The sequence below is a fragment of the Sceloporus undulatus genome, chromosome 1, assembly GCF_019175285.1.
Source record: "Sceloporus undulatus isolate JIND9_A2432 ecotype Alabama chromosome 1, SceUnd_v1.1, whole genome shotgun sequence".
Taxonomy (NCBI): Eukaryota; Metazoa; Chordata; class Lepidosauria; order Squamata; family Phrynosomatidae; genus Sceloporus; species Sceloporus undulatus.
Genome location: NC_056522.1, coordinates 322,316,039 through 322,337,936, shown reverse-complemented (window position 1 = coordinate 322,337,936; position 21,898 = coordinate 322,316,039). Strand labels below are relative to the sequence as shown.

The following is a 21,898-nucleotide window of genomic DNA, read 5'->3' as shown; positions in this document are numbered from 1 at the left end:
TGTCGACCTTGAGCCGTCTTTTAAGTTTTTCCCGGCACTTTGTAATGCTTGATTTAGGGACATCATCAAGTTTTGGATATAGGATACCACATCTTCTGGCTCTCTTTCGACTGTATTTTCCCACTCGTGTCTAAGAAGGTCTAAAGATCCTTTTACCTTGCGTCCAAACATTAGATCGAATGGACTGAATCCTAAGCTTTCTTGTGTGACTTCACAATAGGCAAATAGTAAATGTTGGAACTTGAGGTCCCAATCTCGTGGGTTTTCTGTGGTATATGCTTTAATCATGTTGACCAGTGTCCCATTAAATTTTCTCTACTAATCCATTCCCTTGTGGGTGATAAGCTGATGTGGTCAAATGTTTAACCCCACAGACCTCCCATAGTTTTTGTATCAACTTGGAAGTAAAAGAACTTCCCAAATCTGAGATGATCTCAATCCTAGTCTACAAAAAATGTCTATTAAAGTGTTGGCCACTGTTAGGGTCTCCATATTTTTCAGAGCCACTGCCTCTGGATATCTATCAGCGTCAGAATGTATCTCTTTCTTCTCTGAGTTGCCTGTGGTAATGGACCCACAATGTCTATGCCTATCCGGTGGAAAGGCTGTGAAATTATTGGTAATGGGCGAAGCTTTGCTTTGGTCTTATCATTGGCCTTGCTGATTCTTTGACAATTATCACAAGATTTAATATACTGGTTAATATCTTGTTCCATCCTTGGCCAGTAGAAATTTAAGGATATCCTCTGGGTAGTCTTTTTTATTCCTAAATGACCCCCAAATGAACTAGCATGGGCCATTTCTAATATCTGGTGTCTATACTTTCGAGGGACCACTAACTGCTTGTGGACTTCCCTCTTTGTGTTATATTTGCTCTTCAGGACTTCCCTATATAAGTTGTCTTTTATGACTCTAAATATGTGAGGGTGTTCCTCACTCAAATCTATGTCTCTTTTGTCCTCGGCCAAAACAAACAAAGGTTTCAAACTTTCATCCCCTCATTCTTGACTAAATTCGGGGTTAGCTTTGATTTGACTTTGCTCAGATCCCTCCTTGCTTGAGGTATTTGTCTCTTTAACTTCATCTGGAAGAACCACTGCTTGATCTTGGTTTTCTTCCGACTGTGGATTCACTTTCTCTGAAGAATTTTCTTTTTCTTGTTGTCCAGTGACTACCCCTGTAAACCTAAAATATCGATCTAGGTCATTTCCCATTAGGCAGGGAAATGGAATGTCATCCTATACTGCAAATTTCCACTGCAAGTTATGTTCCCTGAACGAAATATTTACTTTGCTTACTGGTGCCTTAAAGGCAGGACCCCCTAACCCTTCAAGATCATTTCTTCTTCTGGGCACCAATCTTGAGGTTGTACTAAGTGTGACTTAACTATACACACCTCAGCCCCTGAGTCACGAAAACCCCACACCCAGTTCTTATTTATTTGTATCAATTCTCTATGTTCCTCTGGTTCTAACTCTTGAGGTAAATTTGTTACAAATAAGCAGGGTTTTGGAGACATATTCCTACTAGCGTCCATTACTGTTCCAACTGTCATTTCTATGGCAACTGCTGCCTCAGGTTGATCTCTGTGGCAACATTCCTTTATGTCAGGTCCAACTGATTTTATACAATAAGCTGATTTTATTTTGGATCTGGAGTCTTCATTGAATATTGTTGGACAATTATATCTTAGGTGACCTAATTTTCCATATTCATAACATTTTTTTGGATTGAAGCTGGACGATTCCTTCGACCAGCTGTCTTTTTTTATAAGCCTCAGGGTCATTTATTCTCATTGCTCCCCTTTTCCTCTCAACTTCAGGGGTTTTCTTTTGTTGTCAAGGTTGAAAATTTTTCCCTAGTTATTTTTCTCTTTGGAGGCATGCCAATTTTTGTGATTTCTTTGTTCATTTTCTGGCAGCTTTCCCTCTGTCCTTGGCTATTTTCTGTCATCCCCTCTGATTAAGGCCAATGTATCTATTATCTTGGCCGCCTCAGATATGGTTTTAGGTTGTCGGTCCTGAACCAACCACCTATATTCCTGGGGAATAACATTGTAGAACTGTTCCAAGCCTATCAGACTTTGTAATTCATCTTTGGTCATTATTTTAGACCCCTCAATCCAACTTTTTAACAAATAATCCAATCTACATCCTATACTATCACTCAAGAAATTATGTAACCCAAACCCCTCTTTCTGAGTCTGGCTACACTGAGTCTCTCCTCTCTAGACTCTCCAGAACTAATACTGTCCCTCTCTGGCCCTAACAGACCCTTCCTTGGTCTATTATCAAAATACTGTTCCCTCAGTCTCTAATCCTAACTATCTCCCCCACTGAACTCCAGCTTCATCTCTCAGGATTCTAAACCCTAACTGACTCAAACCAACTGCCAAGCGGAATGTTCAAACTCCTCAGCCAGCACCTGATTGGCTAGTGGATCTCTGGCTTCTGACTGGCTGGTTTGTAAGTCATTTCATCATAATCCCATGGTCAGGAATACTAAAAGAGAAGGGAGTTCAGGAACAGATGGGAAGTTTCTCAAAAGGGAGATACTGAAGCACAATTTTAAACAGTTCCAGTGAGGGGGAAAGATGAGCGGTGTCTCAAGAAAACAGGATAGTTTACTAAAGAACTTTAAACTGACGTAAGTTTTAAAAAGGGACATGTATAAGAAATCGAAAAATTGGGAATTCACCAGAGAGGAATTCAAACAAGTAGCTAGCATGTGTAGGGAAAGCCAGAAAAGCTAAAGAGCTCAGGCTTGCTAGAAAGGTTAAGAACAATAAAAAGGGCTTTGCAGGAGTATGTTGTTGGAAAAGGAAGAAGGAAGGAAATGGTAGGGCCATTGTGTGGAGAAGACAACAAAATGCTAACAGGGACAGAGAAAAGGCAGAACTACTCAATATCTTCTTTGCCTCAGTCTTCTCACAAAATAATCTTTGAGAATTCTTGGTAAAAAGAAGTCCCAGTGGACTGGAGGAAATCGCCATCTTCAAAAGGAGAAAAAAGAGTACCCAGATAATTACTGTCCTGTTAGCCTGACATCAATACCAGGAAAGATTCTAGAGCAGATAATTAAACAGAGACTGTATAAGCATTTAGAAAGGAATGCCATAATTGCAAAAAGCCAACATGAGTTTCTCAAAAACATGTCATGTCAGACTAATTTTATCTCCTTTTTTGATAAAATTCCCAGTTTGGTAGATGGGCAGGACACACAAAAATTTATATCAATGCCATATCTTTATCCAGCCAACCGTAAGTCACAAAATAATGTGCAGCCTTTCAAGTTCGGTTTTAGACATATTTATTAGATGGGTATTAGATTAAGCAGCTTTGAGATTTCATACATACTGTATATGTAAAATGAGTCTTATCTAAGGATCATTGTTGAGGATCTAAAATAATCATTTCCTGATGACAACATAGGATCTGCCTTGACAAGGGGTGAGCCAGTAAATGGCATATGTGTTGAAGAGGTTCCTTCATGTGGGTTTAGGCCACCATGTTCACTAGTCTTGTAGTATGCCAAATGTTTGGAAGTTCTCCCTTTTAAGGTCCCAGACATGCAGCAAGGAAGGGAAGCTTGTTAAGCCCTATTGTACTTGGCTAGTAGGCTGTGTTCAGTTTGAAGGAGTACACATGTTTCAGAGGCCTGACATTGGGTGAGTCCATAAAAGATTTTGTAAATAACACACTGGTGGAGTCAGGGAGTAAATAAGTAAAATTATATATGTATGTAATATAAATTAATGCAGTCCCTGTATTGGGAGAAAGGCGGGATATAAGATTAACAACAACAACAACAATGCCTATTTCCAGTAAATGGAAACAAAGATTTATCCATATATAATAAATATATAGTCCATGCAATTTTGTAGCACTAAATGTACAACAGATGTGAATAGATGTGAACAGATGTGTAAGTTGGGCATTAGTCTTTTCACTGAAGGAAATTTAATTACCATTGGTGTAAACAAACCAATAATATAACAAAGGTCAGATGCCATTTCAACACTACTGTTTTCATTAGTAGCAAACACTGAAACCCAGTCTTCCCCCTCTCCTTCTAAATTCTTAAAACCAGTCAGAGCCTGAACTATTAATTAAGAAACAGTTGCATAATAACACTAAAATACATACAATCAATAAAATAATTGCAAAACACATTGCTGTAGAATTCCTGGTGTAATAAGAGTAGAAGTGACTCTAGTGTTTCTTGTTCAGAGCCCAACACTGAAGCTCAGTTTTATCCTGCCGTGACTGCCATGACAATTTTTGTATTTATAAGTTTTGTGAATCAGGTCTTGTATTCCCTCCTTTTGTTGTGCTTCACAAAAAAATGTGTGTCACTTGATGGCTGCAACATCAATTAATGATATGGATGTATGAAAGAGCAGTCACAGAGGAGATGTGTGACAGGAAGCATTCATATGATCAGAAAGCCTCCTCAAATCCCACACCTTTAGACAAGGCAGAGCACATGCTTAACTAAGTGTCACTGAGAGATGACATCTTGAGGAATGAAATGCACACATCCCCAACTTTCTTGCAAGGTAAAACAGACTGAGAGACACTTATTTTTTCAGTAATCAAAAGCTGACACCACCCATGTCATTTCTAAAATCTCAGTCTTAACATGTTGAAATTCCAGTTTGTAATATTTTTTAGAAAGGTCCATACTGTACTTCCATCTTGCATTTAGTTAATAGATTCATTTCACTTCCTAAATAACAAAGTAGCTTTAGGCATATGGGTGAAACAGATCTTGTCAGCAAATAAAAGCCTTTTCAGTCACCCCTGCCCCAAGCTTCTAATGCAAGATTTAATTAAATGATTCAAGATAAATCAGTTGAAAAAGTAAGATGCTGCACAAAAAGAAAATAAATAGTAATGTCTAACTTTACTTGGATACAGTTCCTAAATAAGTTTAGCATTTGGTTTAAAGCACAGCCAGGTGCCTACAGAGTGCACATAATTCCTTTGGAAGGTGAAGCAAGCAAGGAGCAATCTTCAAAGTAATAGAGACAGGGGCCTGCTCAAACTATTTCATATCTAACAGCTGAAACATATTGGCTGTAAAAGCTGGCTTTCAGGCAGCTTGAGGGCTTAGTGTTTTGACACTGCATGCTCCCAAGTTGCCTGGATGCCACCCAGCCAATCAAACAGGGGCTGCATAAAGCCTATCCGGGCGCATGGTTTTTGATGCTACATGCCCCTGAGCGGTTTGAAGCCACTCTGGGGTTGCACCAGGGCTGCCTAAGGCAGTCCTTTACCACCCCAAAGAGTTTAGGCCAGTGGCAGGGCAGGTTGGGGCTGTGGCATGTACTTGCCACGGTTGTGGGGCGAGCAGGTCTGGGGTGGCCCCAATCCATCCATTTTGGGCCATATTTGGCCCCTAAGATGGACCTGAGAAAATTAGTGCCAGTGAAATCAGGTCATCTAGCTGTGGCAAACCATGCCTGGAATGAAACAAGGCATGCATGCTTTGTTTTAAAGGAGAATCACAATTCAGAAGAATTAGTGGTGCCATTTTATTCTGCTTTGGTCAGATCTCGCATGGAATAGTATTTCCAGTTCTAGGTGCCACAGTTCAAGTAGGATATTGACAAGGATATTTGTATTGAACATATACAGAAAAGGACAACTAAAATATTCAGTAGTCTGGAAACCAAACCTTATAAGGAATGACATAGTGTATCGAGTACATATAGCTTGGAAAAGAGAAGACTGGAAGGTGGTATGGTAGCCATCTTTAAGCATCTGAATGGATGTCACACAGAATATAGAGAGCAAGCTTGTTTTCTGCTGCTCCAGAGACTAGGACACAAATCACGGAAAAGAAATGAGATTCTTTAGGAAGAACTTTTTATTACTGTAAGAGCTATTCATCAGTGGAATAGACTGCCTTGGATGGTAGCAGACTACCCTGCTCTGGAGGTCTTTAAACAGAAGTTGGATGACTACCTCTCAGGAATCCTTTAGTTGTGTATTCCTGCGTGGCAGGAAGTTGCAGCCTTTTCCAACTTCAAGGTTCTATTATTCAAGGGAGGGTTTGTGTGAGTGTGCCATGCTTCATGCACACTGTGTTTTAACCCAAAAATTCAATTTATGTGGCTGCTGCACAAATTTAACATTTGTAGCAGCAGGGACCATATTCAAGGATATATCTTGCCCATGTGACTAAGATTAAGATCAAAGTGTACAGTGCTCATTTTACTGTTGAAGAGAGTTTTTGGCAGGCATAAGGATTCTTTGAGTGACTAGGGTTTACCATTTTGCTTTTGTTGCAAAGGACCTTTTACATGTGCAGTCAGCAATGTGGTGACCACTTTAAACCTTGTCCAATGAGCTCAGCTCCACATGGTAAAACATTTGTATAAAATAGACCCTAGTGTGCTTGTAGCCATTTCAGCTATGCACCAGGTAGCTTTTCAGACTGCACTGACATGAATGGAACATCTGCAATTGAGTAAAACCCTGCTTTACATCTCGGTTTACCACATGGCAAACTATGCTTCATGCTGCTGAATTCTGAGCAGCATCTAACATGCTGCTTATCAAATGGGATGTGCCAGCACTTTCTGCTATTTTATCAGTTACCATACATGCATGTGTGAATGACTCAGGTAGTATTCAACTTTATCTATGCTGCCTTTTAATGATTTGCATCCTTAAGTGACATTAGTCAGGATCCATGTCTGTTTTCACTGCTGCATTTAATTCAGCATGTCTTTTATGAAAGTCTTCATTTGTTAGCAAACAGAAGAAATTCTATTTCTCTCTGGGGAAAAAAATTCTTTCCCCCATACGGGCTGGGAACAGTGCCAAGGGAAGGCATAGGCATTGTATTGAGCCTCCCTGTGGAGAAATAGATGATGTTAGTTAATAGATTCTTCATTTTTCACTTCCTAAGTAAATGAGCTGACTTAGCTGCATGGTTGATAAATGCAGGAGAGGTAGGAGTCTTGGATAGCCAAGTTGTGGATATTGCCTATGAGAATCAGCATAATCTTCACATGGCCCCAAATATGATTTGCCTCAGAATGGGGCCAGTTTCCTACTGTGTCTAAGTTTGTCTGTTGAGCTAACATGTTAGAACGTAACACTATCATTATCACAGACTTAGTGTTACAGATTATTTTCACCTCAGCATTTCAATGTATCCCTCAACAAGAGGCAGCAGACAGACAAAAAAAAGACTGTAGGCTGAATCAAATAGCTAGTTAAAAGTAATGGCAAGGGTCACAAGTCCATGCATTTGGTGTATGTTTGCATTGTTTTGATGTTTAGTATGAAAATGATTTCATAGCACCTGTGTACAATACAGTGGGCCCTCCACATTTGATGGCGTTAGGGACACAGGATTCCCACGAAAGTGGAAAAACCACAAATTAAAAAACCACTAGTTTTTTTTAACCTGAGAGAACACTTCCCTAATAATCTCTAGATCATCCCATACAGTGTCTGGTGGATATTGACCATAGAGTCACACTGGAAGACCTAGACAGAACTTATTAATCAAATCCATGAATAATCAAGTCTTCAAAAATCAAAGCTGCAAATGCAGAGGGTCAACTGTACTGTTTTCAGGTAGAGCTGAGCCTTTTCCAAATCAAGTAAGAAAGCCTTTATCAACCTCATGCCCCCAGTTGTATTAGACTAGGACCCAAAAGGCCATCCTGTCTGAGGAGGGAGTTATAGTCCAACATATCTGGCAGCTGAGTTTAAGGACATTAGGTGTAAAGCAAAATGTGATTTTTCTATGAAATCTCTATTTCAAGTGAGATATAGAAGCAAATATTTAGCACTTCAATGTTGCAAAAATGAGAATGGGCCACGGTGGGGGAAATACAGCCGGTGGACTACATGTGGCCCCTAAGAACATTCTGCTCTTGATTATTTTTTCACATCTGGAAGCTTTTAGGAGTGCCAGTTTTGTGTGGAAACATGTTATAGACATATTCTACAATATTTCACAGAAAACTGGAACACATGTGGCCAAGCATCATCAGAACATGGTCAAGATGGCAATAGTAATTAATGAGGAAGAGCACACAAGGTAGGAGAGTTTGCTTTTGTCTGAGCCTACTGGGAAGGACAAAATTCCACCCCTTCCTTTTATCTCCCCTCCCTGCTGAGTTAATTGAGTGCAAACTACATTTCTGGTTTGAACTCAGTTTGCAGCAGTTGAAGTAAGATGAGGACAAAAGGAGGAGGTGGAAGAGGAGGAAAAAAATCAGACCCAAAAGTGATGAGAAGCCTACTTTCCAGATTTAATCATCTGCTATAACACTTTTTCATCTGCTTTTAAAATAGGTCATTTTAAAAGCAGATGAAAAAGTGGGTTGGCGAATGATTAATCAGGCCTGTCCATGCCAAATCATAGTAGTTGAACAGTATAGTTACAGATCCTCCAAGCCCTCCCAAACCTACAATATGAAATCTGAAAAGTAGGCTTCTCATCACTTTTGGGTCTGGTTTTTTTAAAGTTGCATCTACTAGTAGTACTACTGAATTACTTAGAACTTGGTAGGTCATCTCTTATGCAAGTTTCACTGGTTCACTGGGTCTGCTCTTGATTGGAGCTAGCAATTGTATTTAGGCCTGAGTTGTAGAAATGTTTCTTGGCCCATGCACCAGGTTGGTACTGAGAATCCCCACATTAATAAATACTTGAACTGGAGTTCCTAATATACTAACTTTTCTTCTTCCCCTTTTGTTTATCTTCTTTCTCCTCCTCTTTTGTGGTAGAAGATTGTGAGAGCTAGTACATTTGAAGTGGAAGGATATATCTCTGGGATACTGAATGATATCCAAAAGCTCTCTCTAATCAGTTCTAACACTCTGAGGGGGAAGAGCCCAACTAGCAGAAGAAGAGCCCAGTCACTGGGACTTCTGGGTGAAGATGGACCTACTGACATGTACTTACAGTGTGCTGAACCAGACTGGGAAGACAAATATGGAAACTACCTCAACTGCAATGGTGGATCCAAGTCATCTAGAAGGCAGACCTTGTGGCCAGATTATAAACCCATGTTGGATGGCCAGGCTCATTCCAATGGCCTTGTAATGAAAGCTCAGTCCCTTGGCCCATCAGAATTCCATGGCACAAATAGCCGCTTTGTCCCACTCCCTTCAAGTTTTCAGCACCAGCAATACATCCCAGTTCCTACAGTAAACCAAGAAAACACTGGAGGGAGAAGAAACTCAGAGGAGCGCTATCCTCCGGCTTACCAAGGGACCCACACTAATTCAAGGCCACCTGGGGAAGGCAGTCCTGGTTCCAAATCAAGGGAAAACAGCTTGAAGCGAAGACTAATGCGAAGTATGTTCCCTTCTTCCAGCACCACAAACAAACCTGGAAACAACCAGCAGATAAAGGTATGTTTACTTGGTGCATGAAAGTTAACTAGATTGGTATCTTTCAAGCTTTAGAGTTTTGCTTCCTGATTCAGTGCCATTCTGGAGGTGAATATGACTGGAGCTTCTAACAGATTAAGGTTAACAGTAATATCAGGATAATATGCTTGCATTACAAAATATGAAATAGCTGCTGGTCTAAACAGGCACTGGTGTTAAATCACAAACACATCTTAACTCATGCATGGTATATGTGGATATATCCTGTTCCCACACCTATATTGTCTCTCATAAGGTAGGCATCAAAGGAATGTTTCTAATGCGATTATTTAGAAATGCAACCCCCTCCAATGTTCTTTGTGAACAAAAGGCTCCATGTTAGAAAGCTTTAGAGGGAAGAGTTCAGAGTACAGTGGTGCCCCGGGATACGAATTGATCGCGTTACGAAATTTCCGGGATACGAAAAAGTTACATTGGAAAAAACTGTTCCGGGTTACGATATTTTTTTCAGGTTACGAATTTTTTTCGGCGCGAAATTCAAACCGCAAAGCGCGGCTAGCGGCTTTCCAGCGCTAACGGAAAGCCTTTTCGGGTTGCGAAATTACTCGGGTTACGAACGGAGCGGCGGAACGAATTAATTTCGTAACCCGAGGGACTACTGTACCTGTATTTTTCCTTATGCAGAAAAAAAAAATCACTGTGGGAAGGTTTTTACTATAAAAATGCCTAGAATATGTTTCAGGAGTGAGTGGTGGCCTACCAGCTCCAGGGTTTTCTGGATGAGATGGTTTACCTAGATCCATTTCAGTCTGGCTTCAGACTTGGCTATGGCATGGAGACAGCTTTGGTCATTTTGGTGGATGACCTATGCAGGGAACTGGACAGGAAGAGTGTGTCCCTGTTGGTCCTGCTAGTCTCTCATGGTTTCTGATACCATTTTATTTGTTTGCCCTTGTCTAGTACATTACTGACAGCACTGGTTTAGCACTGAAACAACTTCCCTGGAGTTACATTGAAAGGAGAAAGAGAGTTGGATTGAATTTGATCCTCCAAGAAGGACTAGAACCACTGTAAAATGGTGCCACATCCCAGAGAACCAGACCAGAAGGATTATTTTGTTGTTGTGTGCTTTTGTCATTTCCAATTTATGGTGACCTTAAAGTCAAACTATCATCTGGTTTTCCTGCCATGATTTGTCAGAAGGGGTTTAGTACTGACTTCCTCCAAGGCTGAGAGTGTGTGATCTGGCCAAGGTCACCCAGTGGGTTTTCATTGGTAAGTGGAGATTTGAATCCTGGTCTTCATAGTTCTAGCCCAACACCCAGATCCCTACATCACACTGGGTCTCTTCCCAGAAGGATACCATGGTAAAAGGTATTAAAAGCCACTGAGAGGTCCTGTAAACCAACAGGAACATACTCCCCTCTGTCCATTTCCCTGGGTCCAGTTACAGGGAGCATATAACTCCCTTGTTAAAGCAGTTCCACTGGCTACCGGTTCATTTCCGGGCACAATTCAAAGTGGTGGTCATGACCTACAAAGACCTACACGGCTTGGGTCCAGGCTATTTGAGAGACCGTATCTCCACATATGAATCTGCAAAAGCCCTAAGATCTGCAGGAGGAGGCTTTCTCTCGGTCCCATCAAGATCACAGACTCGCCTGGTGAGGACATGAGAGAGAGCCTTCTCGGTGGCTGGTCCCACCTTCTAGAATGCCCTTAGGAGGCTATGCTGGCCCCCTCCCTACTGGCCTTTCACCACCAAGTACAAATATTTTTATGTCTGCAGGCTTTCTGTACATAATGCATAGCAGGGTGGTTTTGTGGAGCAGGTGGGTTTTTAGTCTGTTTTCAACTTGAGTACTGTATATTTTATGTGATTTTATATATGGACATTTTAATTGTCCTGAGTGTCGTTCTGCTCTAATAGCCCATGAACTGTCATGACTTAACATTGACATCACTGCTCTTTGTGAAGTTCATCTCCACGAGGAAGGCAGCCTTAAAGAACACAGTGCTGGCTGCACACTCTATTGGTCTGGCAAACCCAAAACTTAAAAACACCTTTCAGGTGTAGGCTTTATGATTAAAAACTCCATTGCCTCCAAACTTGAAATGTTGCCAACAGGACACTCTAGTCGCATTATCTCCTTACGCCTCCCACACGTTGTTCTCTTCAGTATATATGCCCCAACTATGCAAGCTGACCCTGTAGAGACAAATTCTACTCAGACCTACGCCACCTTATACAAAAAGTCCCTGCAGAAGACAAAATCATTATCCTTGGTGACTTCAATGCCAGAATAGGAAAGAACTTCGAAACCTGGAAAGGTGTTTTAGGCAAGCATGGTGTTGGAAACTGTAATGATAATGGACGCCTCCTGCTAGAGTTTTGTGCAGAACAGCAGTTGACTATTACAAACACCATCTTTCTGCAGAAAGATAGCTTAAAGACAACCTGGATGCATCTCCAATCCAAACACTGGCACCTCATTGACTACATCCTAATGCACCAGAGAAATATTTGCGATGTCTGTCATACCCGAGTGATGCCCAGTGCAGAATGTCAAATTATTCCCTCGTAAGATGTAAACTAAATCTTCATTTTAAGTTTAAACCTCAGAGGGGTAGCATCCCAAAGAAGAGACTCCAAGTCAACAATCTTCAACATGCTGCCATGAGAGACAACTTCCAGGCAAATTTGCAAACATAACTTGAAGACCATCCTGTAGACTCTTCTCCTACAGCGCTTTGGCAACACATCAAAAACAGCATCCTGCAGTCTGTGGAAGAATCCTTAGGATTCTCCCTCAAGAAAAATCAAGACTGGTTTGAGGAAAACAACCAAGAGATCCAGGAGCTGTTGGCAAAGAAGAGAACTGCTCACCAGGCACACCTCGCCCAGCCATCTTGCCATGTAAAAAAAGCAGCCTTTCACCACGCATGTAGTCAACTCCAACAAAAACTCTGTGACATTCAGAACAAGTGTTGGATTGATTTAGCAGAAAAGACACAACGTTGTGCAGATCTGGGTGATTCCAGAGGATTTTACGAAGCTCTTAAAGCAGTGTTTGGACCTACATATCAGGTCCGAAGCTCCCTATACAGTACAGATGGTCAAACACTAATTACAGATAAAGCTTCCATTCTGAACCGATGGGCTGAACATTTCCAAAGCCTTTTTAGTGCCAACCAAGTAGTCCAAGACTCAGCTGTTCAACATATGACACATCAACCGATGAAAAATGAATTGGACATAGCTCCCACTTTGGAAGAAACCCTTAAGGCCATACAAGAGATGAAAAACGGCAAGGCTGCCAGGATTGATGGAATTCCACCTGAAGCTTGGAAACATGGAGGTCATGTACTCCATGCTAAATTCCACGCGGTCCTTGTGAGTTGCTGGGGAAAAGGTGTACTGCCATCAGATCTCCAAGATGTAGTCATCATCACCCTGTATAAGAAAAAAGGAGCAAAATCGGATTGCTCAAACTATCGAGGTATAATGCTGCTCTCCATTGCTTGAAAAATCCTTGCAAGGGTACTCCTGAACAGATTAGTTCCTGCTGGTGCAGAAGAACTTCTTCCTGAAAGCTATTGTGGCTTTGGAGCTAATAGGAGCACTACAGATATGGTATTTGCCCTTAGACAACTGCAAGAGAAATGTAGAGAGCAGAACAAAGGACTCTATGGAACATTTGTCGACCTCACCAAAGCCTTCGACACTGTGAGTAGAAAAGGTCTGTGGCAGATCCTGGAACGACTAGGATGCCCCCCCAAATTCCTCAAAATGATTACCCTGCTACATGAAGGCCAGCAAGGTCAAGTCAGATATGGTGACGCTCTCTCTGAGCCCTTTCTAATAACTAACGGTGTGAAACAAGGTTGTGTTCTCACTCCAACTCTATTCACAATTTTCTTCAGCGTGATGCTCCAAAGGGCTACGGCAGATCTCGAAGAAGAAGATGGCATTTATATATGCTACCATACTGATGGTAGCCTGTTCAACTTAAGCCGCCTGAGGGCTCACACTAAGACTCTAAACTATCTAGTCCATGAGCTGCTTTTTGCTCACGATGCTGCTCTCGTTGCCCACACGGAAGCAGCTCTGCAGCGCCTAATATCTTTCTTTGCTACAGCTGCAGAGCTCTTTGGGTTGGAAGTCAACCTGAAGAAAACCGAAGTTCTCTACCAGCCTGCACCTCAGGAAGAACACTACCATCCCCACATCACTGTAGGCAAATCTGTGCTTAAGTCCGTCCAGCAGTTCACCTACCTGGGAAGCATCATCTCCTCAGACGCCAAGATTGATAAAGAGATTGATCACAGACTAGCAAAGGCATATAGTGCATTCGGAAGGCTTCACAAAAGAGTCTGGAGTAACAAACACCAGAGGTGAAGCACAAAAATCAGTATGTATAGAGCCATTGTACTGTCTATTCTCCTTTATGGGTCTGAAACATAGGTCACCTATTGCCAACACCTACGACTCCTCGAACACTTTCATCAGCGCTGTTTACACACAATTCTAAATATACACTGGACTGACTATGTGACAAATGTTGATGTCTTCATTTCCCTGGCCATCCATGCCTCAGTCTGGTTCTCTGTTTGAGGTTTGGAGGGCTGTCAATGAAACACAAAGCAGTCTTTAATATTAGAGATTCCTGTGAAGGAGTCTTACTCTTAGGCCCCATTTCCACTGGTTTATAAAGCGGATCAAGACTAGGATTATGGAAGAATCGTTCCCATTTGATCCCATTCGATCCTCTTTACGCTGATTTCGTTCCCATTGGAATTTGGATCTGATCTCCATGTAATCAATTTTTCCAGGGAAAACCCGAATCAGGGGTGGGTGGGTGATGAACCCGAGTTAATTCGACTACACTTTTCCGGAGGGTTTTCTTGCACCCCCTGTGTCCAATCTGGGACAAATGAATGGGAATGACATGGGTGTGCAATTCGGGAACTTGGGGATGGGAGGAGCAGTGCTCAAGGGGCTTGCCTGGGGGTGTCATCCGCTTTGTTCTCTCTCCTGCATTATCGGCGCCTTCCCCCCATTCGCATACAGTAGTTTTTCCCCCGGTGGAGTGGGAAGCAGGGTAAAGTGATCACATGTGTAGACAAATTTATTTTTAAAAAAATTAAGCTCTCGATCGCCTAGGTGCTTTGTCAGGTGTCCAAACAGCAAATTGCTACATTGACCTCCAAACACGGTAAACAAATTATGCCCCCCTGCAACCTTCCCCCTGTTCCACATTCATAGTTCAACGTGTGAGGAGAGCCATTGAAAACCATTTTTAACTATTCTTTTTCTTTTTCTTTTTATATGTGTCTGCTCAATCGCCCCCCAGACAGCCCAGGGAGCAATGGGGGAGGCAAAAGGACTTGGGGGGATGGAGGCTCCTTCTCCCTTTCCCAGAGGGGCTCTGGGAAGACACAGGACAGCTTGGGAGGCAAAGGGACTTGGGGGGATGGAGGCTCCTTCTCCCTTTCCCAGAGGAGAAAAGCGCCTAAGCGATTGATTGACTGCTTCAAAACAAAACAAAACAGAAAAACAGGTTTGAAAGACACAAATGGGAATCGAGAACAAAAATAGCCTGTGTCAAAATGCATCGAAGCAACTGACGTCACTGTGACATCAAGCACCTAGGCACTTGATTGACAGCTGCTTTAAAAAAAAGAGGTTCCGGAAGGGAAATGGTAACAGGGAGTAAAAAAGTCCACTTCAAATTACAATGGAGAAAATTTCAATGAGAACAAGAACATGGGTCAAAAAACCCGAGTCCATTTGCACCCTTTCGTAACGGGAACGAGGGACCAGATTTGAATACGATTCAGAAAAAAGATCCGAGTCAGAATCGCAGCGAAATATGACGCTTTATATGCCCAGTGGGAATGGGGCCTTACAGAGTTAACTGGTTGCTTAATGACTGACAAAGTTTGTTCTGGAACAAGTGAGAGAAGAAAATCCAGTTGGATGCCCATCATGTCAAACTGCCTCCAAATGTCTTTGTAAATGACATTTTGTTGGAGCCCAGCAATAATGGATTGTAAGTGGTAAGCAAGATAGGCCAAAATGGATGGCTTGCTGCTGTTGACCTAACTTGTGCACCTCAGCCATCTGCAGAGCATCCACAGGCTGCACTGGTAGTTCATTCTGTGTGCCTTTTCACTTAAGAAGGAAGAGTGGAAGAGCAGGGATCACAAATCAACTTCCTTCAAGAAAATTATGGCTATTTAAATTGGATGATGATTCGGGCCCTCTTTTGTCAGCAAAGCATGTTACTGAAGAAGAAGGAAAAGGAAAGTACTGCAGTTTCAAATGGGGAAAATGCACATTTACAGATAAACTGACTTGGAAATGAATAGTTCTGGCTAAAATCTATGTCCATCTGGACATCTGTGTGCTACTTTTAATTTTTTTTTATTTTGAAAACTTAGTAGATGGGGGATTTGTTAGATGTATGTCACCTATATCTATGTTGCGGCCACACTGCAAGATTAATGCAGTTTGACACTGCTTTACTGTCGTGGTGCCATTCTGTGGAATTCTAGGAATTACATTTTGTTGTTGAACCAGACTGCTCTGACAGAAAAGTCAAATCCCAGAATTTTGTTAGCACAGAGCCATGGCAATGTAAGTGGTATCAAATTGTGATCTACAGTGTAGATTCAACCAAAGACAGGCTTCTTTGGATGGTTACTTAAAATATCTTTAAAATAAAGCTGGAGGCTTGAAAACAGTTTTCCGCCAGAAACATGTCTGAGCTGGAATGGAAGGGTGGTGCAAGTAAATGATGGGGAAATAAATTTCAGCATGTATTTACTTGTAATTCACACTCTCTGTGTCTCTCTCTCTCTTTCCTTTTCTGTGTGTGTCCTACCTGCAATGCATTATGCAAAATAAATTTGCAATACCTTGTATGTTTACACTGGGGTCAATAGGGTAAAAATAAAAGTTTATTCAAGATAAATTATTGTGTATAGTCTAGGTGGAGTCCAGGTGCTGTGAGAACAGAAAACTTCCCCTTCCTTTTATTTTATCAGATTTCAAAGCCACTCCTCTTTACAAATACTGTATACCACAAATTTCTAGATTACAGGAGCACAGCATTTTTTTTTAATCTAAAAAAGGTTCAAGTCAGTGGCTGTCTTTTCTCCTAAACAACTAACCATTGGCATAATCTATTCCAGCTTTGAAGGCCCAAATGTTGCTTACTGGTATGTTTATTTGTTTGCCATAAGTGATACTTGTGAATATGCCATGAAGAAAGTGTGATGCAGCAATGGAAACATTAACTTTGACTAGGGAGACCTTGATTTGAATTCCTCCACAACTATCCATCTCCAGCCATGAAATTCATTTTTAATTGTGGGTCAGGCTTCCCCTGACCTACCTCACAGGGTAGTTGTAATAGAGTTAGGTGTAGATGTAGCCCCTAGTTAGATCTGATGTACACCACAACAAGTTAGTTGTAAGATAAAGATAAGAATAATAAAACTATGAACTTTATTTATATCATGAGTGAACATGATTCATTAGAAAAGACAATAAGGCGGGTTATAGACCGCCGCTTTGAGGCGGTCTGCCGCCGCCGCCGTTTGCTCCATAAGGGAGCCGCCGCAGCTACACCGCGTGGCTCCCTTGCGGAGCAAAAAAGAAGCTCCAAAATGGAGCTTCTTTCTGCGGCGCCCTAATGACGTCGCGAGGCGCCGCTGGCGCACTCACGACGTCATTAGCGCCACGACACGTCTGGACGCTATGCGTCCAAGACGTAAACATGGCGGCCCCCATATGGAAGGGGCGCCGCCATGTTGTACGTATGGAATACGTACTAAGGTTAGGGGGTGCGGAAGCACCGCCCCTTCCTAACCCTAGTACGTATTCATTACGTACTAAATGGCGGTCTGTAACCCGCCTAAGGTTTGGGAAAGACTGCATTTGCAGGAGGACTGGCTCAATAAAAGTTGTCACATATCTGTGTATTAAAGACCTGAGCAGGTCTATTAATAGAATCTCATGAAGTCCCTCATTCATAGAATCGTAGAGTTGGAAGAGACCACAAAGCCATCCAGTCCAACCCCCTGCCATGCAGGAATACATAATCAAAGCATTCCTGACAGATGACAATCCAGCCTCTGTTTTAAAACCTCCAAAGAAGGAGACTCTACCATATTCTGAGGCAGTGTATTCCATTGTCAAACAGTTCTTACTGTCAGGATGTTCTTCCTAATGTTCAGGTAGAATCTCTTTTCTTGTAGTTTCATAGGGTCACCATAACTCACAGTTGAGTTGACTGCAGCAACTTAAAAGCACTTAAGAATCTCCCAGTAAATCCAGTTGTTAGTCTCATCTAGAATTGTTATTGTGTGCCTCCAAGTTATGATTAACCTAAGGTGACCACAGGGTTTTCCTGACAAGATTTATTCAGAAGAGTTTGTCATTGACTTCCTCCAAGGCTGAGAGAGTATGACTTCCCAAGGTTACCCAGTGAGTTTCCATGGACTAAGGGGAGGTTAAACAGTGTTCTCCCAGAGTCCTACTCAAATCACTACTCCACACTGCCTTTCCCACCTACAGTAGACCTGCTAAATCAATGGGAACTTGCTAAGTAAACATTTATGTACATTCCATTGATTCATTATGTCTGTCTAGTTGGTAATAACAAGTGGATTTAGGCAGTAATCTTGAAGTATTTTAAGCCATGGTGTAATAAACTGACAATCATTCAGAGATCTATGAATTCTTTTACTAAGAGACTGTATTTTTCCTGCAGGTATGTCAGTTGTTTTGTCAGGCCTGTATTATATTCTGTTTTAAAGCTGGGTGAGATCTGTTCAAATTTGCCATGTGTACTGGGATATTCTTAAATGCTTTAGGAAAGAATTCTGGTTACTTTTGAAATGCCAGCACTGATTCTGGGCAACTGGAAACTGCTGCACCTGTGACACAAGGATCACTTATATGTATTGAAACTTGCTGGGCATTTTCCCCAAGATAGCATTGCTGTTAGGGCCATAATTATGTTTTCTCCCAATTAAATCTTAAGTCTCAGTTGGATTCATAGCTAAAAAAAATATTTATTCTTTATTTTAGAGATGGACAGGGAGAAGGCAAAAATGATAGTCTGAAGGTTTTTTTTGTAAGTAGCATAGACGCTACTTTATATCAAGTGAGAGTATTTGTTCAGTACTGCCTACTCTAGCATTCTCCAACACGTATCCTTTAGCTATAATGGATTACAGTTTCCATCATCCCCATATAACATAGCTTCTAGTTGTGCTGCTTGAAAATGCTGAGGGTTGTTCCCCAAAATAACTGAGGGATGCTGAATTGGTGAAGGGTTATCTGTCTTTATTGGTACCTGTTCTACAAAGTCTAGAGGCCTTTAATTTTACCTGCTGGCTGATCTGGGGTTACCAGAGATTAGAATCAGTTGGAAGAGACCACAAGGACTGTACAGTACAACCCTCTGTCATGCAGTAATACATAGTCAAAGCACTCCTGACAGATGGCCATCCAACCTCTGTTTAAAAACCTCCAAAGAAGGAGACTCCACTATACTCAAAGGCAGCTTATTCCACTGACAAGCTTTTACTGTCAGGAAGTTTTTTCTAATGTTTAAATGGAATCTTTTCCCCTGTAGCTTGAATCCATTGCTCTATGCCCTAGTCTCTGGAGCAGCAGAAAACAAGCTTTCGCCATCCGCAATATGACATCCTGTTAAATATTTAAATATGGCTCTTATATCTCCTCTTAACTTTCCCTTCCCCAGGCTAAACACACCCACCTCCGTAAATTGCTTCTCATAGAGCATGGTTTCCAGACCTTTCACCATTTTCACACTTCTCTGGACATGGTCCAGCTTGTCAATATTGAACCTTGGATCTTTGCAGGCCAAGCATGTGCTCTTCCATGGAGTTAATGCAACCTCTTTCTGGTTTTTATGAGGCCAACTATAATTGAATATTACAAACAACATTTCACTTTAAATCTCTCTCTCTCTCTTTCTGCATATATATTTAACAGTCGTGCAAATTATATATTACATCCGACACAAATGCATTGTCCCAAAAGTTCCAAGTACCCAATGAGCTGTGAATGCAGGACTCTTCTGCCTGGACTGTTCAGTATTCTGCAACATTTGGTGCAACCTTAAAGCCCTTATTCAAAGTGAAAAGGGCCTATTCCTTAGCCCTGGCAACTGTAGTTCCTCTTCAGCTCTCCCTCTCTTTCTGAACTCAACCACCAAGTACTGTACAGCTCCAGTAATCATAGGGGTAACATTAAACTATCTGATCCATTGATCGCATGCCTCCATTTGATAGTAAAGACAAACTGGGCCAAACCAGTACTCATAGGGGTTGCACTGAACTATCTGATCTGTTGATTGCATGCCTCCATTTGATAGCACAAAAAGACTACATATTAATCATATACACTGAATTCTCAGCATGAACCAACTAGGAGTGTTTCCAGGGATTAAGACCAGCTCCTGCTGGCAAAAACTGGAACTACATCATGGTAGGAGCAGCAAATTAACCCTTTCTCCTTTGAGCTGGAAAATAATATCGCTCTGTATCTCCCACTTTCTCTGCCTTTGTCTCCCTCTTTCACCATCTAGGCTAATAACTTTGGAGATAACTTTTGGGGGGGCGGGGCGGGAATAGCATAGAACAAAACAGACATTTCCCTCAACCCCAATTGCCATTGCTCTGATCGATATTGAAGTGGGATTATCTCCATCAACTCAGCTGCTAAAAAAAGAAAAGAGGAGAGGCCATTTGATTATGCCTGTCCTGTGTCTTGTATATTTTTGACCCTTATACACACAACATTTCTGGGATAAAGCTGTTTTGAAGCCTGCCCTCCCCCGCAATAGAAGAGGAACTGTGATCTCAAGACACCACTATTACACTGTTCATGCAGTTCAACTACTTTGGTGTAAGTGAATGTGGCTTTATTGATGAATAAGACTGGAGCCACACTGGTTGGGAATTCTGGTAGTTATAGTTCAAAACTATAACTTCTTCAAGCTCTGTGGAAAGCCATAGGAGAGAGGTGATGACAGAGCATGACCAGGACCTTGAATAAAATTACTCTATACTGCAACATTTTGTTGCATGTACCACTTTTTTATACCATGGAATGGAAGAACCGGGGAGGCAGTAGAATGGAGTGTATTGAATTCTGGAAAGAATTGTAACATACTACAAGAATTTGTTGTGGCATGTCCAATTTCCCTTTACTGCTATTATCCTATATTCTTACATTCTCTACTAAGTTTCACAACTAAAGAAACTATTCAGTACTGAAGATTTTGCTACTTATTTTTATTAGAGCATCCTTTCCTAGAAATGTGTAAGGAGATTATTTTTTTATTGTGTTACGTTTTATAGTCTCACGGCGTCTAACTTTTGAGTTGCTCTTTTTGTGGGTGTTACCTCCAAGAACAGAATTAACTTATTAAAGAGTGTATGACTGATGGACTGTTGTCATGGAGATGCTAGATTTGTGAAACGTTTTATGGTGTGGAATCAAATTGAATAAGTTTATGGTGGACCCGTTTTGGTAGCAACTGTCTGTAACAAATAAAACTGAATTACTACACTTGTACACTAAGGATGTTGGAATAAATACTAATGGTTTGTACAGTGATAAGATAGTTTATTGCTCGGTCCAAAGACCATTGCAAACAAAACAACCAAACTTGCATGCTTTCATACAGTTACAATTAGAAACTTGACATTGAAACATTAAAATTGAAATTAAAGAAATAAATCCATGCCTAGATGTAAAGTAAATGTCTTGCATTGTAAGACAAAATATACTGTAATAGCAAAGAGAGAAAAGTGTCTTAGCAATCTTCTCAATAATGGCTTGTACAGACAACTGTTTTCAGACAAAGGAAATTCTCCTATACTTGACTGCTTGTGTGCAATAAACATTTTTCTCTATTAAACCACCACCACCACTGGACCAGTTTCCCATTTTTTTGTAATACTCAGAAACTACATCCTAAAATGTGCAACCTAAAGCACATTAACCACTTTGCTTGTACCAGTGTGCACATTTTGTGTGACTGCCACTGTAAATCAATGTATGTGTCATAAATGGTGACACTATTTCTTTCTCCTCCTCCTCCCCATCCATAATTGCATTGTTATACACATGCAAATACACAGATTTGCATACAGAATAAAATATTATAATTTACATTTGTTGTGGTTATTATATTTACACTTGTTATGTTGTGGTTCGAGTGCTTGGATTGGGACTTAGGAGAGCCAGGTTCAAGGGATCCTGAGACTTGAAAGTCACTGGGAGACCTTGGTTCAGTCACTTTCTTTCAGTCTGACCTATTTCACATGATTATTTTGAAGATAAGGGACCCTTTCACACTGCACAATTATAGCACTTTGATTCAACTTTAACTACCATGGCAACATCTTAAATCCTAGGATTTATAGTTAAGTAAGGAATTATTGCTCTCTAACTGAGAATTCTAAATATATGCCTCTAAACTGGA

At 41.2% G+C, this 21,898-nt stretch overlaps 1 protein-coding gene across 8 annotated transcripts in view; it reads left to right on the top strand.

Annotated features, from left to right (window-relative positions):
- Nucleotides 1–21,898, top strand: part of PAK6 (p21 (RAC1) activated kinase 6) — a 91,049-nt gene that overhangs the window by 56,705 nt on the left and 12,446 nt on the right. For 6 of the 8 annotated variants that reach the window (XM_042472552.1, XM_042472534.1, XM_042472543.1 and 3 more), the window contains one exon: nucleotides 8,757–9,386. In XM_042472552.1, coding sequence (XP_042328486.1) covers nucleotides 8,757–9,386 — 630 coding nt within the window. Of the gene's footprint in view, nucleotides 1–4,498; nucleotides 4,559–8,756; nucleotides 9,387–21,898 lie in introns of those variants that run through there. The other 2 variants (XM_042472593.1, XM_042472584.1) reach the window with 2 other exon arrangements.